The sequence below is a fragment of the Halichoeres trimaculatus genome, unplaced genomic scaffold, assembly GCF_033239565.1.
Source record: "Halichoeres trimaculatus isolate MK-OKI-2021-1 unplaced genomic scaffold, fHalTri1.1 fHalTri1_scaffold_14, whole genome shotgun sequence".
Taxonomy (NCBI): domain Eukaryota; kingdom Metazoa; phylum Chordata; class Actinopteri; order Labriformes; family Labridae; genus Halichoeres; species Halichoeres trimaculatus.
The window spans coordinates 34,240,602-34,255,736 of record NW_027437192.1 but is presented as its reverse complement, the minus strand read 5'-3'; the positions used below and the strand labels follow the sequence as shown (position 1 = coordinate 34,255,736).

Here is a 15,135-nt window from a genome sequence, read left to right as displayed (position 1 = left end):
CAGTAATCCATCCGCTGATGACCAGAGCAACATAACGAACCAGCATTGAGGTGCGCTCTGTCAAGCAGGGGCGGACCAGACTTTTTAGCTTGGGGTGCCCCCAACCAGGGCACTGACTTATGCAGGGAGGCATAAATTTTATGAGTCCACACTTGAATAACTAGCATTTATTTGTACTTATTTGTTTGTATCAAAATTAAAGGATAAACGGGCTATAGCCTTAGAAAAATAAAAGTAGACAGAAACAAAGTGTTTTTTGTGTGTGTGTGTGTGTGTGTATTATTTTTGTTATTCATTAGTTATCTCAGATGACGAATCATAAAAGAAATTAAAAATAGAAGTGGATGTTTAAGTTGTTTTTCATTTCTTTTCAAAATAAAAAAACACCTTCATTGACCCTACCTGTTGTTCTTTACAGAGCTGGTAGTCCACATTGTGATACATTGTCCCATTTAGACCACTGGTAATCAGGATTTGGTCATTTCAAACTGTGTATCCGGGTCAGGGTGATCCAATCCAATGTTGCTTTGAAAAACTGGAATAAAACTGAGATGGATTACCTGATCCTGGATAGCAAGCAATGGGATTCCCAAATCCGGATCATTTTGATCCAAATTCAGTTCTTTGAACAACTGGCCCCTAGTGATTTGGCAAATGCCAAGAGCAAAAGTGGAGCAACAGATGTACATGTTGAAACAGTCAGCAGATTCAGCAGACTGAGCAGCACTACCACAACATGGTAGTCTGTGACGATCGTTACAGTGGTACTGTTGTATGTGCTTGCCCGAAGCGGAGCATGACGTCAGTGTCTCCACTGAAAATGCGGGCTTACTGTCTACACAGCAAAGGAGTCTGCAGCGCTTCTTAAAAATTCCAATCTGGAGGCCATTTTCAAAAGTATGCGATTTAGGTCGGCTATAACTCTGTTTCCGTGTAAACACCGGGCCAAAATGCAACAAAACTTCTGCGTTTTCACCCTAAACTCATTGTTGTGTAAACAGCCGCTCAGTATATTCTGACCTATCAACCTGGTTAAAGTGGTGCTTTAAGTTGTTTGGCGCCTTGCTGTCAATTAGTCTTTATTTATATAGCCCAAAGTCATAACCAACATTATCTCAGGACACTTTCCAAAAACATGAACAGATCTATCTCGGTCACACAGGAAGTGACAATTCTTCAAACCAATCAATGGACTGCAGTGTTTCTAGCTGCACCTTGTGGGGTCAGTATGTCTGGAACCCCAACATAAAGGTACCAAAAAGTGGGGCCTGTCCCAATATTAGTCAAAGGAAACACCAAAAAAATGCATGCTGTACTGAGTTGAACAAAGCTGAACCTCATGGTAGAGATGGGGTTAGGTTTCTCACCTTAGAACTGAACTGATTGATCTCCCCATTCTCGTGGCCAGCAATGACAAATTCTCCCAGAGGTCCCCAGACAGCACTAGTGATCTTGTAGTCACTGCATGGTATGGACTGGTAGGGCTGGTTGTCTTCTGCAGAAAGAGAGAGTGAGAGAGAAAGACTGTTGTATGTCTGAACAATCCACAGAGTGTCTGCAGCCTACTGTCAAAGTGTCAACACTGCAAATACAAAAAGGGCCCAACTGTGGACTGTTAAGACAAAGGACTGTGCCAGTGTCAGGGTGAAGGTCAAACTGAGAGGGGAGTGATCCAGCTGCTAGCATAGAAGAGCAAGTGTTGCATCTTCACTGAGAAGGTGCCATGAGGTGTTTCTCATGGTGTTTTTACAGCTCTCTGTCCGCTACAAAATGTGCTTGTATGTGTGTGTAAATGCACGCACGTGTTTGTGTAGTGTGCAATTAACAACTGGAACTAACTTGTGAAATTAATTTCCTATCCTGGTGAAAAATAATGCCCATCCATAATATTTTTTTAATTTGTTTTATTTAGGATCTGCAAAATTTATTTCAGTGTTTTTCTAATGTTAAACCCAGCACAGTTGCAATGCTTTGGTCCAATATTTAGCTTTTTGAGGCATATCAACATTAGCCTTTTTTTTAATCCAGCTGCCTATAAGAAATTAAAGTATGTGTCATTTTCCTACTAATAAAAATTCAGGAATGTTTTTCACTAAAAGACAATGTAACATTGCACCAAACAACAATTTCTGGTCAAAACATTGCTATTGTGTTGCAACTCAAGTATCTGGGTGTTGTTGTTGATTCAAATCTTTCATTTAAAGCACACATCAAGCAAGTGTGCAGCAGAGTCAAATTTAGCCTAGTCATTTTTAAATTTATCAGAAATGCACTGACTTTAAATGCTGCCAAATTGTTAATGGATGCTATGATTATGTCACATCTAACATACTGCTTGACAAGCTGGGGCAAAACTTGCAGCTCACCCTTAAAGTCATTAGCCACTCTTTATAAGAAAACACTTAAAGTGCTGGACCAGAAGCCCAACAGTTCACATCATTGCATTATATTAAATAATTGTCAATTACTGAGCTGGGAAGATGTTATCGAGTACAAAAACATCTGCCTGGTTTACAAAATTCTACATAATACTGCTCCTTCTCCTCTAATCTCATTCTGAGTCCAATACAAAGGTATACAGACTACTAGAAGCACCACAAGAGGTGACCTACTAATTCCATTCAGTCAGAGCACTTTTGGTCAGCAATCACTTCCTGTCAGAGCAATACAACATTGGAATTCAATGCCCAATACTATCAAAGACATACATGAATACTCCACTTTTAAATCCCATTTCAAACTGTGGCTTACAGACAACTAAAGGTGTAGACACTAATCTCGGTCAAATGGGAAACCCTGTGTTGGATGTGACATTATCATTGCTGCTGCCTGCCTTAATGTAGTGTCTTATCTGAGCTTTAAATGTGGCCTTTTTGAATATTTCTTCACCCTTTGTTGTTTCAGTCTTGCCTTTTAATGCATGAATTGCTTTGTGTCTGTTCTCATTTTGTGTGATAAATTGTATGTCTCTTCCTTTTGTTTTAGGCCTTGTATAACCATACATTTTATGTATTTTCTTTTGTATTTAACTTTTAATTATTACATTGTAGGCTGCCTTTTTTACAACTGGCCAGGGACTACAGCTGGAAATTAGTCGTACCAACTAAAGCTGCCTCTTTTACTGCATAGTGAATCAAAGGGGACTGTCCACAAAACAATACACTAATAAACTAAACTACATTTTGGCTTCAATACAGCTGTTCCTCTGCTGTCACTACTCTGTCTTAGTCATGGACACCAAACTTTTTGTGTCTTCAGTGATATTTTTACTACTTTTCTCCTGTGTTTGTCTGGAGATCCTACATGTAACCATGGCTGCCTTGTTCACATGTGAAATTAGCTGTTAGCAGCCTGTAGCATGTCAATGCTAACTAGTGTAAGGCTTGATGATTTCCCTCGAGGTGAGGAGGAGGAGTTGAGGACAACGTGCTGGTTCTCGGTGTGAGCTGGGAGGTGACGACGTGGACCTGTCCTTCCATCCATCGTTGTTGGGAACATGGGATCTATCTCGAGTGGGATGGACGAGCTAGCCATGCTAGCCAAGCAGCAGAGTGGCATTGTGCTGTTCACGGACGTGGCTGACGGAGCTGACGCAGGCGCCACATTGGAGGAGCTTCACCTGCTGTGAGCAGACAGGATCCAGGAGACAGAGACTGAACAGACTGCTGGGGAGGCTCAGTCCTGGACCCTGTGGAGGTGGAGACTGGCTGGGCTGGAGAGTAGTGAACGGGCTGTCGTCATCTATTTTCTTGCGGACCTTTTTGCACTTTCAATACACTTTCTTACTTTTGTTTTCTTGAAAGCTGCTGTGACTCCTGAATTTCCCCTCGGGGATAAATAAAGTATTTTCTGTTCTATTCTATTCTATCAATCAGTTTACACAGCTGTGTGATTACCATGGTGTTTATGATGTCACAATGAGTATGATGTGTCAGTTACACTTTGGAACTCCTTTGTGTCCACTGATCTAAAGCAGGAGTATTGGGCAAGACATAGGTCAGAAAAACCGACATTTATGCTGAAACCCTAAGGGCTAGAAGAAAAATGATAACATTGTGAGAATCTGGAGACTCTGATGAACAAGATGATGTGCTTCCCAAGTCTTTGGGATAAAAATTGAGGGCAGGAGGGAGATCTACAAATGTAGTTAGGAATGAAGTTGACGAGAAATATAGGTCAGATTTTAACATTACTCTAGATTACAGAAAATGAGGATTTCTCTCACACTGGGGCATTTTTTGGCCAAACAGTACATTTTTTGATAAAATGCTCCTGAGAAGTCAGGGAACGTTTCAATATTTCTACTGTGAAGATTTTGGAAGTTATGACAATTTGTTCGAGAAAGTTGCAACCTGTCATCTGCAGCCTGTCTCACTCAAGCTGAAGAAGTTCCACACTGTAAGAGCTGAGGTTTCAGGGCAAAAAATGAAAGGTTGATATTGCTTAAACCGTAAAATCTCAAAAACTGTGATAGATATCAAAAAGTAAGGTCATACCCATAGAGTTGAACAGTCAGTGCAGTGAACATTTTAAAGCAAAAATGGTGCCTGTAAGTGGAAGTGTGCCAAAGTCTTAGCATCTCAAAGCTAGTGGAAATTTTGGGAAGAGAGAGAGCGATTCCTAGGCTCCCCATTCATTCCTTATGAGAGATTTTTCGCCGTTTTTCGCAAATAAGTTGACCAAAATTTGGCAAATTGGTGAAAAAAGTCATGGCACACCGATCCCCATCAAGCCGCACATTTTGATGTATAATTTGTGGGGGTTTTCTCAAAGCCCCAGGACTGAAGCGAATCAAAATTTTGGCTGGAAGATGATGATGAAGAAAAAAGAAACGAACAGAAGAGCCTCTCCTCCATAGCTTGCTATAGAGGAGAGGCTCGTTCAAAGTCCAACCCCTATTGAGTGGTTCAACAATCCTAATGGTATATCCGCACATTTATTATCCGTAGAAATCAGCTGACAGCTCACGCTGCTCTTTCAGAAGTTGTGTATTTTACAGGTTGGTAAAAGAAGAGTGAAATATTAGAAACATGCTTGGTGTCATATCTGATATCTAATTTAATCTAATAACCCACCACAGACATGATTTTCTCGCTGCACCAAGCTTCCTTTCGACATGACACTTGAAAACACAGACTGAGCGCTGGCGTGGGATTTGAGCACATCCCGCTGCAGAATTTTCAGTCGTACACACGCTTGATAAATGAGAGCCATTGTGTGTGAGTGTGTGTGTGTGTCTGTACCAATCTGCTGTGGGTCCCTCAGGTCAAAGAAGTTCAGGAAACACTGGTAACCCATCTGCTTGTCTGTAGAAAACATGATGATGTTGCCGCTGAAGTCGAAGCCACACGTCCTGACCGCAGAGTTTGTGTTGAGCAGGGCCAGCTGTTTACCTGTGGGGGAGGAATTGACAAGGCCAGGTGAAGAAAACATTCAAATAAAAAAATTCTGGCTCTCTGGGCTTCACTCACCCGTCTCACAATCCCAAAGTCGACAGCTGTTGTCTGCTGATCCGGTCAACACATTTTTAGTGTCCCCTGGAGGAGGCGAGGTCAAGGAGCGCACCACTCAACAGTCACAGATGCTACATGGCATGTTCTTTGTTCATTTTGCACTATTTCACTGAAATGCGTGTATATGTTCATTCTTTTTTGTACAAAGTTCTGATTATTGCATTTTACTATTTGAGTTCTGATTTCTATTTGTGAATTTATTGTATTGTATTTTGTCTTGACTCATACATGTCTGTACATAGGAGGTACACTTCAGACTGGAGTCAATTCTGTGTACGCTTTTTGAAGATACTTTGCGAACACAGGCTATTCTGATGTCATTGAGCAAGGTAGCACTGGCATATTCACAGAGGATACAGTCGCAGTCAACACACCAAACAGCTCCTGTGTGTCCGTTGTAGGTACCCAGCCTCTCTCCATTGACAGAGTACCACACGTTTGTTACCTACAGCAGAGACACGAGATCCAATGAAGAGCAAAGCTACAGAGGCAGCTGGATCATTAAAAACGGGCAGACTGTCATATCTAAGACATATTCTGGTCTCACCGTGTCCTTGGCCACAGAGAACAGCAGGTCTCCCTCCCTGTTGTATTTGATTTGAGTGATGGACCGCTCATGGCCCTGAAGGAGAATGGGTTTCTGTAGACCAGAAGAAGAACGACTGTATGTAAGGAGGTGGAAGGGTGGGTGTGGGTGTGTGTGTGTGTGTGTGTGTGTGTGTGTGTGTGTGTGTGTGTGTGTGTGTGTGTGTGTGTGTGTGTGTGTGAGACAATAAGGTTTATCGTCAGTGCGGGTTTTGTTAAGCTAGGCTAGGCTAACGTTAGCTCATGTCCGCTCCTCTCTGGGTCTGAGCGCTAATAAAAGCTGGTTCTAGTCAGAACCTGTTCCGTAGCAGACTTGGAGGAGTAAACCTACCATATTAGCTGGTCCGGGGGTCCTCTCGGTCCGGTCTGTGAGTTCTTCTCTTGGTGAGAACAGAAACAGATCAAACTCGTGCTGGATCAGCCGGGAGCGAGACGGAAGAGGAAGATGAACTTCTTCTTCTTCCTCTGTGAGATTTCCGGCAGTGTAGACGCTATTTGCGTATTACTGCCCCCCACAGTTCAGAACAGGATTGCACAGAGTTCTCTCATATCCTCCGGTAGAGGCCAGTGGAGTGAAGGAAAGCCAGCACTCTCCTCTCCACAGCTCGACTCTCCTTCCTCCGACTGAACAGAGTTTTATAATCCAATGTGGAGATTCAGAAGCCTTCCAGTTCTTCAGCCAGCTGATCTCTCTCTGCCCTATATTTCTCACATTCAAAGAGGACATGCACCACAGTCTCTTCTGTTCCACACTCGCATAGCCCATCTGGATGTTTCCCGACTATTTCAAGGCAGCTGGCCAGACCACAGTGGCTGTTTCTCAAAGCCCAGGTACCTTGCCTTTGAAGGCAGTGCCTTTGAAGCCACTTCCTTCCAATCCAAGGCAAGTGTCCTGCCTCTGATCAAAAGAAGATGCTAATGGAACAGCCTACAAAGGCATATTTTTGACAATCAGATTCCTTTCACAAATTTTTGTGTCATTAGAGTTACAGTGTCTCACATAACATGTGTTGCACTGTGGACAATGCTTGGAAAGTTAAATACAAACGTGGGAGGAGCTCAAGCGGCTACAAATATTGTCATGGCTTGCCCCTTTTATACACTTTATGCTTTTTTATTGTCACATCATTGACACTCTGAAGGTGCAGCTTCTCAGTCATTATAGTTACATGAGTGACACACAAAAGAGTTAAGTATTGGACATGGTATAAGTTGTTATTTTCAGAGGTGTATTTTGTTGCTTACATTTGAATTGGAGCGTCTCTCTCTGGTGCGTCTTTTCCTTCCATTTTTTCCTTTTTCATAGATTCCCGCGTTGCATGTTGGGTATTTATAGCCGCGGCAAGGCTACAAAGGATACACCAGTGTATCCTTGGTCAATTAGCCACATGCTAACCAAACGGAGGACATGAACATTGGAACAGCACTTAGGCAGCAACTGATGATGTGGATGCCTGCCCACGCCCTCCCCACGCCCACATCAGACCAAGGCAAGGCAAGGTACCTGGGCTTTGGGAAACAGCCAGTGTCCAAATCTCAGTCGGGTCAGTTTGACCGTGTCTCTCCTGTCATTCCCCATATACACACTCTTTTTTTTGACAGATGGTTGTGCTAAGTAATACAGCCTCCCTCTCACTTCATTACTCCATTCTTCCTGCCACTGTTTTTCAAGCCCCTCCTTTATGGCACTATAAAGCTCTGGTTTGCCTAAAGGCATTTGGGGTGCGTCTCAATGCGTTAACTTTGTGCTTCCTCTGTCCTATGTCCTCCACGACACTGGAAGTACTTTCCCAGTCGCCATTTTGAAGACTGTCCCAAAGCAATAATTGCGCTGAGAGGAGAGAGGAGAGAGGAGACTGATCGGAGGAGCTATGATCGAGGAGACACGAGAGCCGGCTTTGCGGAAATCTTTTCACTGACAGACACGCCCCCATATGGAATATCACTCTCTGATTGGACGCTGCAGCAGCTCAGACTTTACATGAATCTTCACAAACACAACGGAGTTTGATGAGAGAAAAGACGAGCTGAGGACAGGTACAGAGGATCGTTCAGAAACTGATCATAAATCTGGTAATAAAGTGTTCGCTGTGAGTTTAAAGCACAAAACACTGAACACAACCATCATCAGATCAATATAACAGAGGATTAATACTGAATTCTAATCAATAATATCTTCCTGAGACACAATAAGGTGGGTTATATTAATAAACTTCAGAGTTCACGATCAGATGGGCTCAAGATAAAGGATAAATAATTCATAAATAATCTCACAATTACGCATTTTACCGGAAAAGTGATCCGTGTGCTTCTAAACAGCACACAGAATAAACAGAGAGCAGGTTTTCTTCATGGTAACGTTTGTGTTTAACTGGTTAAAGGAACAGACAAAGCTCTGTTAATGTTTATGTTTGATCAGAGTTATTACAGCGCACATGCCCAGACGCACAAACAGCTGTTAGAGCTGACTGACAGATGATCCAGAGGTGATCAGCTGATGCCGTCATCACTGAAACACGTCACTTCATGTGACGCTCCGAAGGAGAGGATGTCCCATTGCTCTAAAAAGGAATCTCCTCCGTTCCTCTCTCCTCTCTTCATTTCCTCATGTCTCTCCCATGCATCTCTGGTGGGAGGGACTAAGACGCAAGAGAACAACGCAAGTGGAGGAAGGAAGGATGGAACTTTGGAGCTTTGAGAGGCACCCTTGGAAGATGAACTGCTTCTTCTTCTTCTTCTTCTTCTACTTCTTCTTCTTCTTGGTGTTTCATGGCGGTTGGCAAACAACGTTTTGTTGCATTACCACCAACAACTGGTATGGAGTGTGGATTGGGAATCTAACTGAAATGTACTTATTCTACTAACTAAATTTAATAATGGTAATAAAAATAATAATTACTAAAAAAAAAAACCATTATATTCTCTTCATCAAATTTGTTCTCTTAAGATACTGTAATAGTGCATCATAACATTTATCACTTGAGTTTCTCTGTAAAATATCTCTCAAGTCCAATCTCAACTTCATTTCTGTGAGTTTGAAAATAAGTTCCCTTCTTTTAACGTCATACTTTGGACAGTAAAGTACCACATGCTCTATGGTTTCTTGCTGTTCACAAGAATCACAGTTTCCTGAAATATGCTTCTTTATTTTAAAGAGTGTGCTGTTAAGTCCAGAGTGACCAAATCTTAATCTTGAAATTAGTTTCTTATTTGCGAGATCTTGCTGTCTGTCCCATCAATCCTACTTGCCTTTGAATTCCATAGTACCATCTGCCTGTTCTTTCTTCTCCCCATTGTTTTTGCCACCTTTCTTTCAATTTGTGCTTAACTCTGGTCTTCATCTCTGTTTTACTAAAAGGAACTTGTATGTCAATATGACTCTTTCTTGTTGCTTCTTTTGCACACCGGTCAGCTGTTTCATTTCCACTCAAGCCTATGTGAGCTGGGATCCATACAAATGTTGTTCTTAGTCCCATCATTTGGATTCTGAATATTGTTTGTTGTATTTCCAGTAAAATATCTTTTCTGCTGTCTGAGTGTCCATATTTAATGCTGGTCAAAGATGAGCTGGAGTCAGAGCATACCACTGTTTTCCAAGATCTGACCTCTTCAACCCACTGAAGTGCTAACAATAAAGCCATCATCTCCCCTGTATACACAGATAACTCCTTATTGATTCTTTTTCAAACTTTAATACTAAACTCTGGAACTACAAATGAAATGCCTATTCTGTATCCAAAATAGTTGCTTTCTATGTAGTCTATTATCAACTGTGGCTGTACAATGAATCCCTTTTCTTTGTTCTTTTTGTTTAGCAGTGTGAGGTCCACACTAGGTTCAGGAAGTATCCAAGGCTGTGTTACTGAGAGTGGAGCTGTTGGACTGATGTTTATTGCTGTTATATCATGCTCTTTTGCCTTTTTCTCCATTATCCACCCGAAGCTCTTTGTTTCTCTCCTCTCCTTTTCCCAACAGGGTTTCAGTGTATCTTGTGTTGGGTGATCTTCACTGTGCCCTGTCAAATTAACCCAATAGCTTAGAGCTAGTTGTTCTCTCCTGAGTTCTAATGGCATTTCTCCAGTGGGGAACCTTCAGAGACTTCTAGGCCTTCAGAGAAGGCCTTAAAAAATCTGGACCGAAAATATACGTATCATAAATCTATATATGTATATAATTTCTCATTTAGTTGAATAAAATACATTTAAGTAAGTTTTAAAATTAAGTGTACTGCAAAGTTCACTTCAGCAATGAAAGGGTTACTGTCTTGAAACATGTTATCTCTACTGGAGCCCAGTTTGCTGGCTTGCTAAGTGGTTAGGACTTCACGAAGGCCAGGCTGTGTTTTGGTTTGAAGAGAGACAGGAAAATTGACCAATCACGATTTGATTTTTTTGGGGGGGCGGGACAAAAACAGAAGAGCATAGGCCTTCGTGAAGTCCGAACAGTGGGCAGAGTGGAGATAGCGGTGAGAGGATTTGCAGAAGACGAGAGCGAAGTTGTGGCTAGCTTGTTAGCATCTTTTTCAGCGTGTGCGAGTAAAAATTTCATCTGGTCGCGCTCGTGCGAGTGGATATGTCTTAATACTTCATCTATCACGGGCACTGTAAGGGACATTGTGGATTGAATTCTCCCTCTCTTTCACTGGCTCAGTCAGTCTCCTCCATCTGAACTCTCCCCTGTTCTAAAGACAGAGCACTGTCGCGTACACACGCAGCTCTTATGAACATCACACACCGAAGACAGACAGATCTTCACAACAACACACGTTTCACTATTCCAGAGTCAGCCTTCTCACTATATGATTCCCGCTGCTCTAAACTCTCCTGATTGAAGAGGATGCTGCGTTAGAGCAGAGCTACGTTAGTTTAACTCACGACATGTCAACACCAAAAAAGAAAGATAGAAAACAGCTAATGCTCTGATAAACACTTCATCGACAAGTGCAGTACAGTTATCCGTCTCTGTCTCTGAGGTTTCCTGCAGCGTCTTTGGATCAAACCAACTAAGAGAGAGGGGGTGGATGGTTTCTGAGTTTTCGATGTAACGCCCAAGTACGGGACTTGATTCACTTTCAAAAAATTTTAGCGATCACAGGAGCATACTTAAAGTTGGGGGACAATCAGGAGAAATAACAAGCCAGGAAAACAGCTAGAGAAGGGGTTTAAAAAATGGGAGACTCCCTCCATATTCAGGAGTGTTAGCAGCCTGCCAGTACTCTCCATGGGTAAAAGTAACGGGTTTATGTATGACACAGATTGACAAAGATAAAAACTAAAGATATTTTCTTCATCATTTTAGGTTATTTAAGTAAGTTTTGAAAACTCACTTAATAATGTTAGTCATTGTTTTATGAAAAGCCTCTTATTTATTTTTATTTTATTTATTCAATGAAAATGTTTTTTGTTAACTACTTTTTTCCGCGATGATTTCTTTTCTGGGCTGTGAGGGCTGAGGTGAAGGCCCAGCTGTAGTACTCACGGCTCGCCACTGAGTAACATAAAACTGAAATTATACAACCAAGATCTGGAAAGAGTAAAAGAACTTAAATTTCTAGGATTGTGGCTGGACGAGAAAATAACATGGCCGGTCCATATTCAGAAAATCATTGACAAACGTAAGAAAGTGTTGAATGTGATGAGATGTCTTGTTGGAAGTGAATGGGGGTCAGACAGAACAGCATTAAAAACATTTACACAGGGCTAATAAGATCTGTATTACACTATGGAAGTGTAGCATTTGGATCTGCAGCACTAACATTTTTTAAAAAGTTGGACAATGTTCAATACCAGGCTTTAAGATTGTGTACAGATGCAGTAAGAACAACACCAACAAATAGAAATGGGAGATATATATATATATATATATATATATATATATATATATATATATATATATATATATATATATATATATATATATATATATATATATATATATACATACATACATACATACATACATACATACATACATACATACATACAAACATAGCTGTCAACTGTCCCGTTTTGGCTGGGAAACTACCGTATTTTACCCCTCTTTCCCGCCGTCCTCCTGTATAACTGTTTTCCTGTAATCCTCCTGAACTGAAAATAAAAATCTTCCGCCTTGGGGCCTGTCACTAGCCTTGCGAGAAATGCCATCTGCAGTAGCCTGGATGGACAGTAGCCTGGTTGGCAGCTGTCATGAGGTTAGTGATGACAGCAGGAACAACAAACCCGGGGGTGAAACAGAAGAGAGAGAGATGGATGAATGTCAGGAGGAAGGGAAAGGCATTCTTGCAAAAAAAACAAACAAACAAAGAAGTCCTGTAAATATCTTGAAAAATGGGACAGCTAATTTTCTTTCCTAAAGAGGAGCAGGATGGGGCACAGTCATGCGTTCTGTAAGATTTGTAGCTGCGACTTGTAATGTGTTGACTTGTGAATGAACTGAAAATATGTTAAATAAATAAATGTGCTTCGTATACTCTTTTGTGTTTTCATTTAAGCTTTATTTTAATGTAGGCATATTCACAGCATTTCAATGTCAACAAAGGTAGGCCTATCAGATTCTGATCACCTAACTAATTAGTAAGCTGTTGACAAGTTGGTTTTTTTTAGATATCTTGTACTCCTGTCTTAAACAGTAAGGGATACTGGAACTTGGTTGGGGTGGTGGGACAGCTCACAGTAAGCGCTGGAAAATTTCTGTTTTTTTTTCAAATCCAAAACTTGACAGGTATGATATATATATACCAGTAAATATATATATTCTAAAAAAGAACATACCGTCAACCATCTCTCTGCCTCTTTTTCATCCTCTATGTGCGACAGTCTCAGAGGTTATCGAGGTAATTTCATCAGTGAAAGATAAACACCAATATGAGTGCCAAAATCCTCACATTTTAAGGCTCTTGTTGGTTAACATACTTTATTCTTCCAAGAATAACTGAGTACTGATGCCTCAGAAGAGCTTACTTCTCTCCTTCAGCTAAAGTAGGAAGAACCGTTTATGCTGTCTGACCAGTAAAAGCCAACTAAAGTGTGCTGTAATAATCAAGGTGTTTGTTTTTAACCATTAGCTTTTTGAAAAAAAAAAAAAAAAAAAAAAAAGCTATAAAATCATCGGATCTAAATTGTATTTCAGATTTGGCATCTAAGTTTGGGACAAAAATGTTAATAAGCCCACTCAAGGCCATCAACTGCCACAAAACTGCTACTTGTACTCATTAAAGTCACTCAAAGAATATGAAGCCATTTTTTTTTTCAGCCAAATGGGGTGGCTGTTATTTTGAACATTTTAGTATATTAAGGAGAGTACTAGTACTAGTGTTTTTAAGTCAGATATGGTTCCAAGATTGAGCTCAATTCATGTGAGCTCCTCATTTTCATACACTTTTAACTCACCATCCATATCTGAGGGGCCGTCCTCTGCAGGGATTCGGCCTCTTGACAGTAGAGAGGTTAGGATTTTCATCTGAAGATAAAAACAAACTAAGTGAGACATTATACTGTATAGTGTTGAAAGAGAGGACAGAATAAAAGCAGGGAACCATATCTGCAACAAAAGATTGATTCTGTAAATATACATACAGGTTCATTAACATTTTTCAACACTTTTAAGGGTCTTTTTTTTTCTTTTTTTCTTTTTTTTTTACATTTTTTTCAGCACCTTACTGCTGAGGTAAACTACCAATTTATGGGAATACAACCTGAACATATTTATCAATGAAACTGTTCTGCCATGACAACGTATGGAAGCTTACACTGAACAGTTTTTTGTTGACCCTTTCACAGAGAGGGTCAACAGCAGACACACTGAGAAGATGCTCCTCAGTGAGGAGAAGACACACTGAGAAGATGCTCCTCAGTGAGGAGAAGACACACTGAGAAGATGCTCCTCAGTGAGGAGAAGACACACTGAGAAGATGCTCCTCAGTGAGGAGCAGACACAGTGGGGAGCAGACACAGTGAGGAGCAGACACAGTGAGGAGCAGACACAGTGAGGAGCAGACACAGTAAGGAGGAGACACAGTGAGGAGCAGACACAGTGAGGAGCAGACACAGTGGGGAGCAGACACAGTGAGGAGCAGACACAGTGAGGAGCAGACACAGTGAGGAGCAGACACAGTAAGGAGGAGACACAGTGAGGAGCAGACACAGTAAGGAGCAGACACAGTGATGAGCAGACACACTGAGGAGCAGACACAGTGAGGAGCAGACACACTGAGGAGCAGACACAGTGAGGAGCAGACACACTGAGGAGCAGACACAGTGAGGAGCAGACACACTGAGGAGCAGACACATTTTGTTATGCCATCATAATATTGTTTCAGAGACTGCTTTGTTGTTACTCTCTGGCTGTGAATTATTATGCAATCATGATTTTTTACTGCTCCTATGGCTTGTCTGCTTTTTTTTAAAATTAAATGTTGCACTTTTTCTTGATTAGATAGGGTATAAGGAAACCATTTGTTTGTGTTTAACTTCTGAAGTTTGATCTTTATTCCTTATATGTCACATTTAAATGGGAAATGTTCTTTTCATTCTCTCTTCATAAAACTCAAACCTCCCTTATCACTCACTCACTTACTGTAGATTTGTGTAGATTCAGCTTGAAAAATAAAACCCATGTTGTGAATTTGTCCCTTGAATGTATTGTACAGTATCTCATAGTATAAAGACTAAACCATCTGTAAGTTGTTTCCTTTTCTGTGTACCTCAAAGCTATGAAATTAAATTATTATCGTGGAACTGCCGTCATTTTCTGACTGTTCATTTGAATACTTATGCCTGATAAGTCAGAAAAAACTCTGTTGGCACATCAGCCCCACCAAAAAATATCTCACCAGCTGCCACTACTGCAAACTATTTGACCTCCAACACAGACATGTTTAAAATGACCAGAATTCTAAGACACATACTATCACCCGTCTCTCTCCTTTTCTCCTGTGGGCCAATGTCAGAAGTTGATGTGGGACTTTTACCTTTGAGAGGTAATTATAGTCAAATTCAGTGCTTAGCAGAACCAAAAATTCTTCAAGAACAAAGACCAC

At 41.0% G+C, this 15,135-nt stretch overlaps 1 protein-coding gene across 1 annotated transcript in view; it reads right to left on the bottom strand.

The window, feature by feature from the left end:
• Positions 1-6,598, bottom strand: part of eif3i (eukaryotic translation initiation factor 3, subunit I) — a 34,708-nt gene extending 28,110 nt beyond the window's left edge. The window contains exons 1-6 of the mRNA XM_074687377.1: positions 6,430-6,598; positions 6,061-6,153; positions 5,871-5,958; positions 5,472-5,537; positions 5,244-5,393; positions 1,368-1,495 (exon numbers count right to left, since the gene is read on the bottom strand). Coding sequence (XP_074543478.1) covers positions 1,368-1,495; positions 5,244-5,393; positions 5,472-5,537; positions 5,871-5,958; positions 6,061-6,153; positions 6,430-6,432 — 528 coding nt within the window. The 5' untranslated portion in view covers positions 6,433-6,598. The remainder of the gene's footprint in view (positions 1-1,367; positions 1,496-5,243; positions 5,394-5,471; positions 5,538-5,870; positions 5,959-6,060; positions 6,154-6,429) is intronic.
• Positions 6,599-15,135: the final 8,537 nt, after the last annotated feature.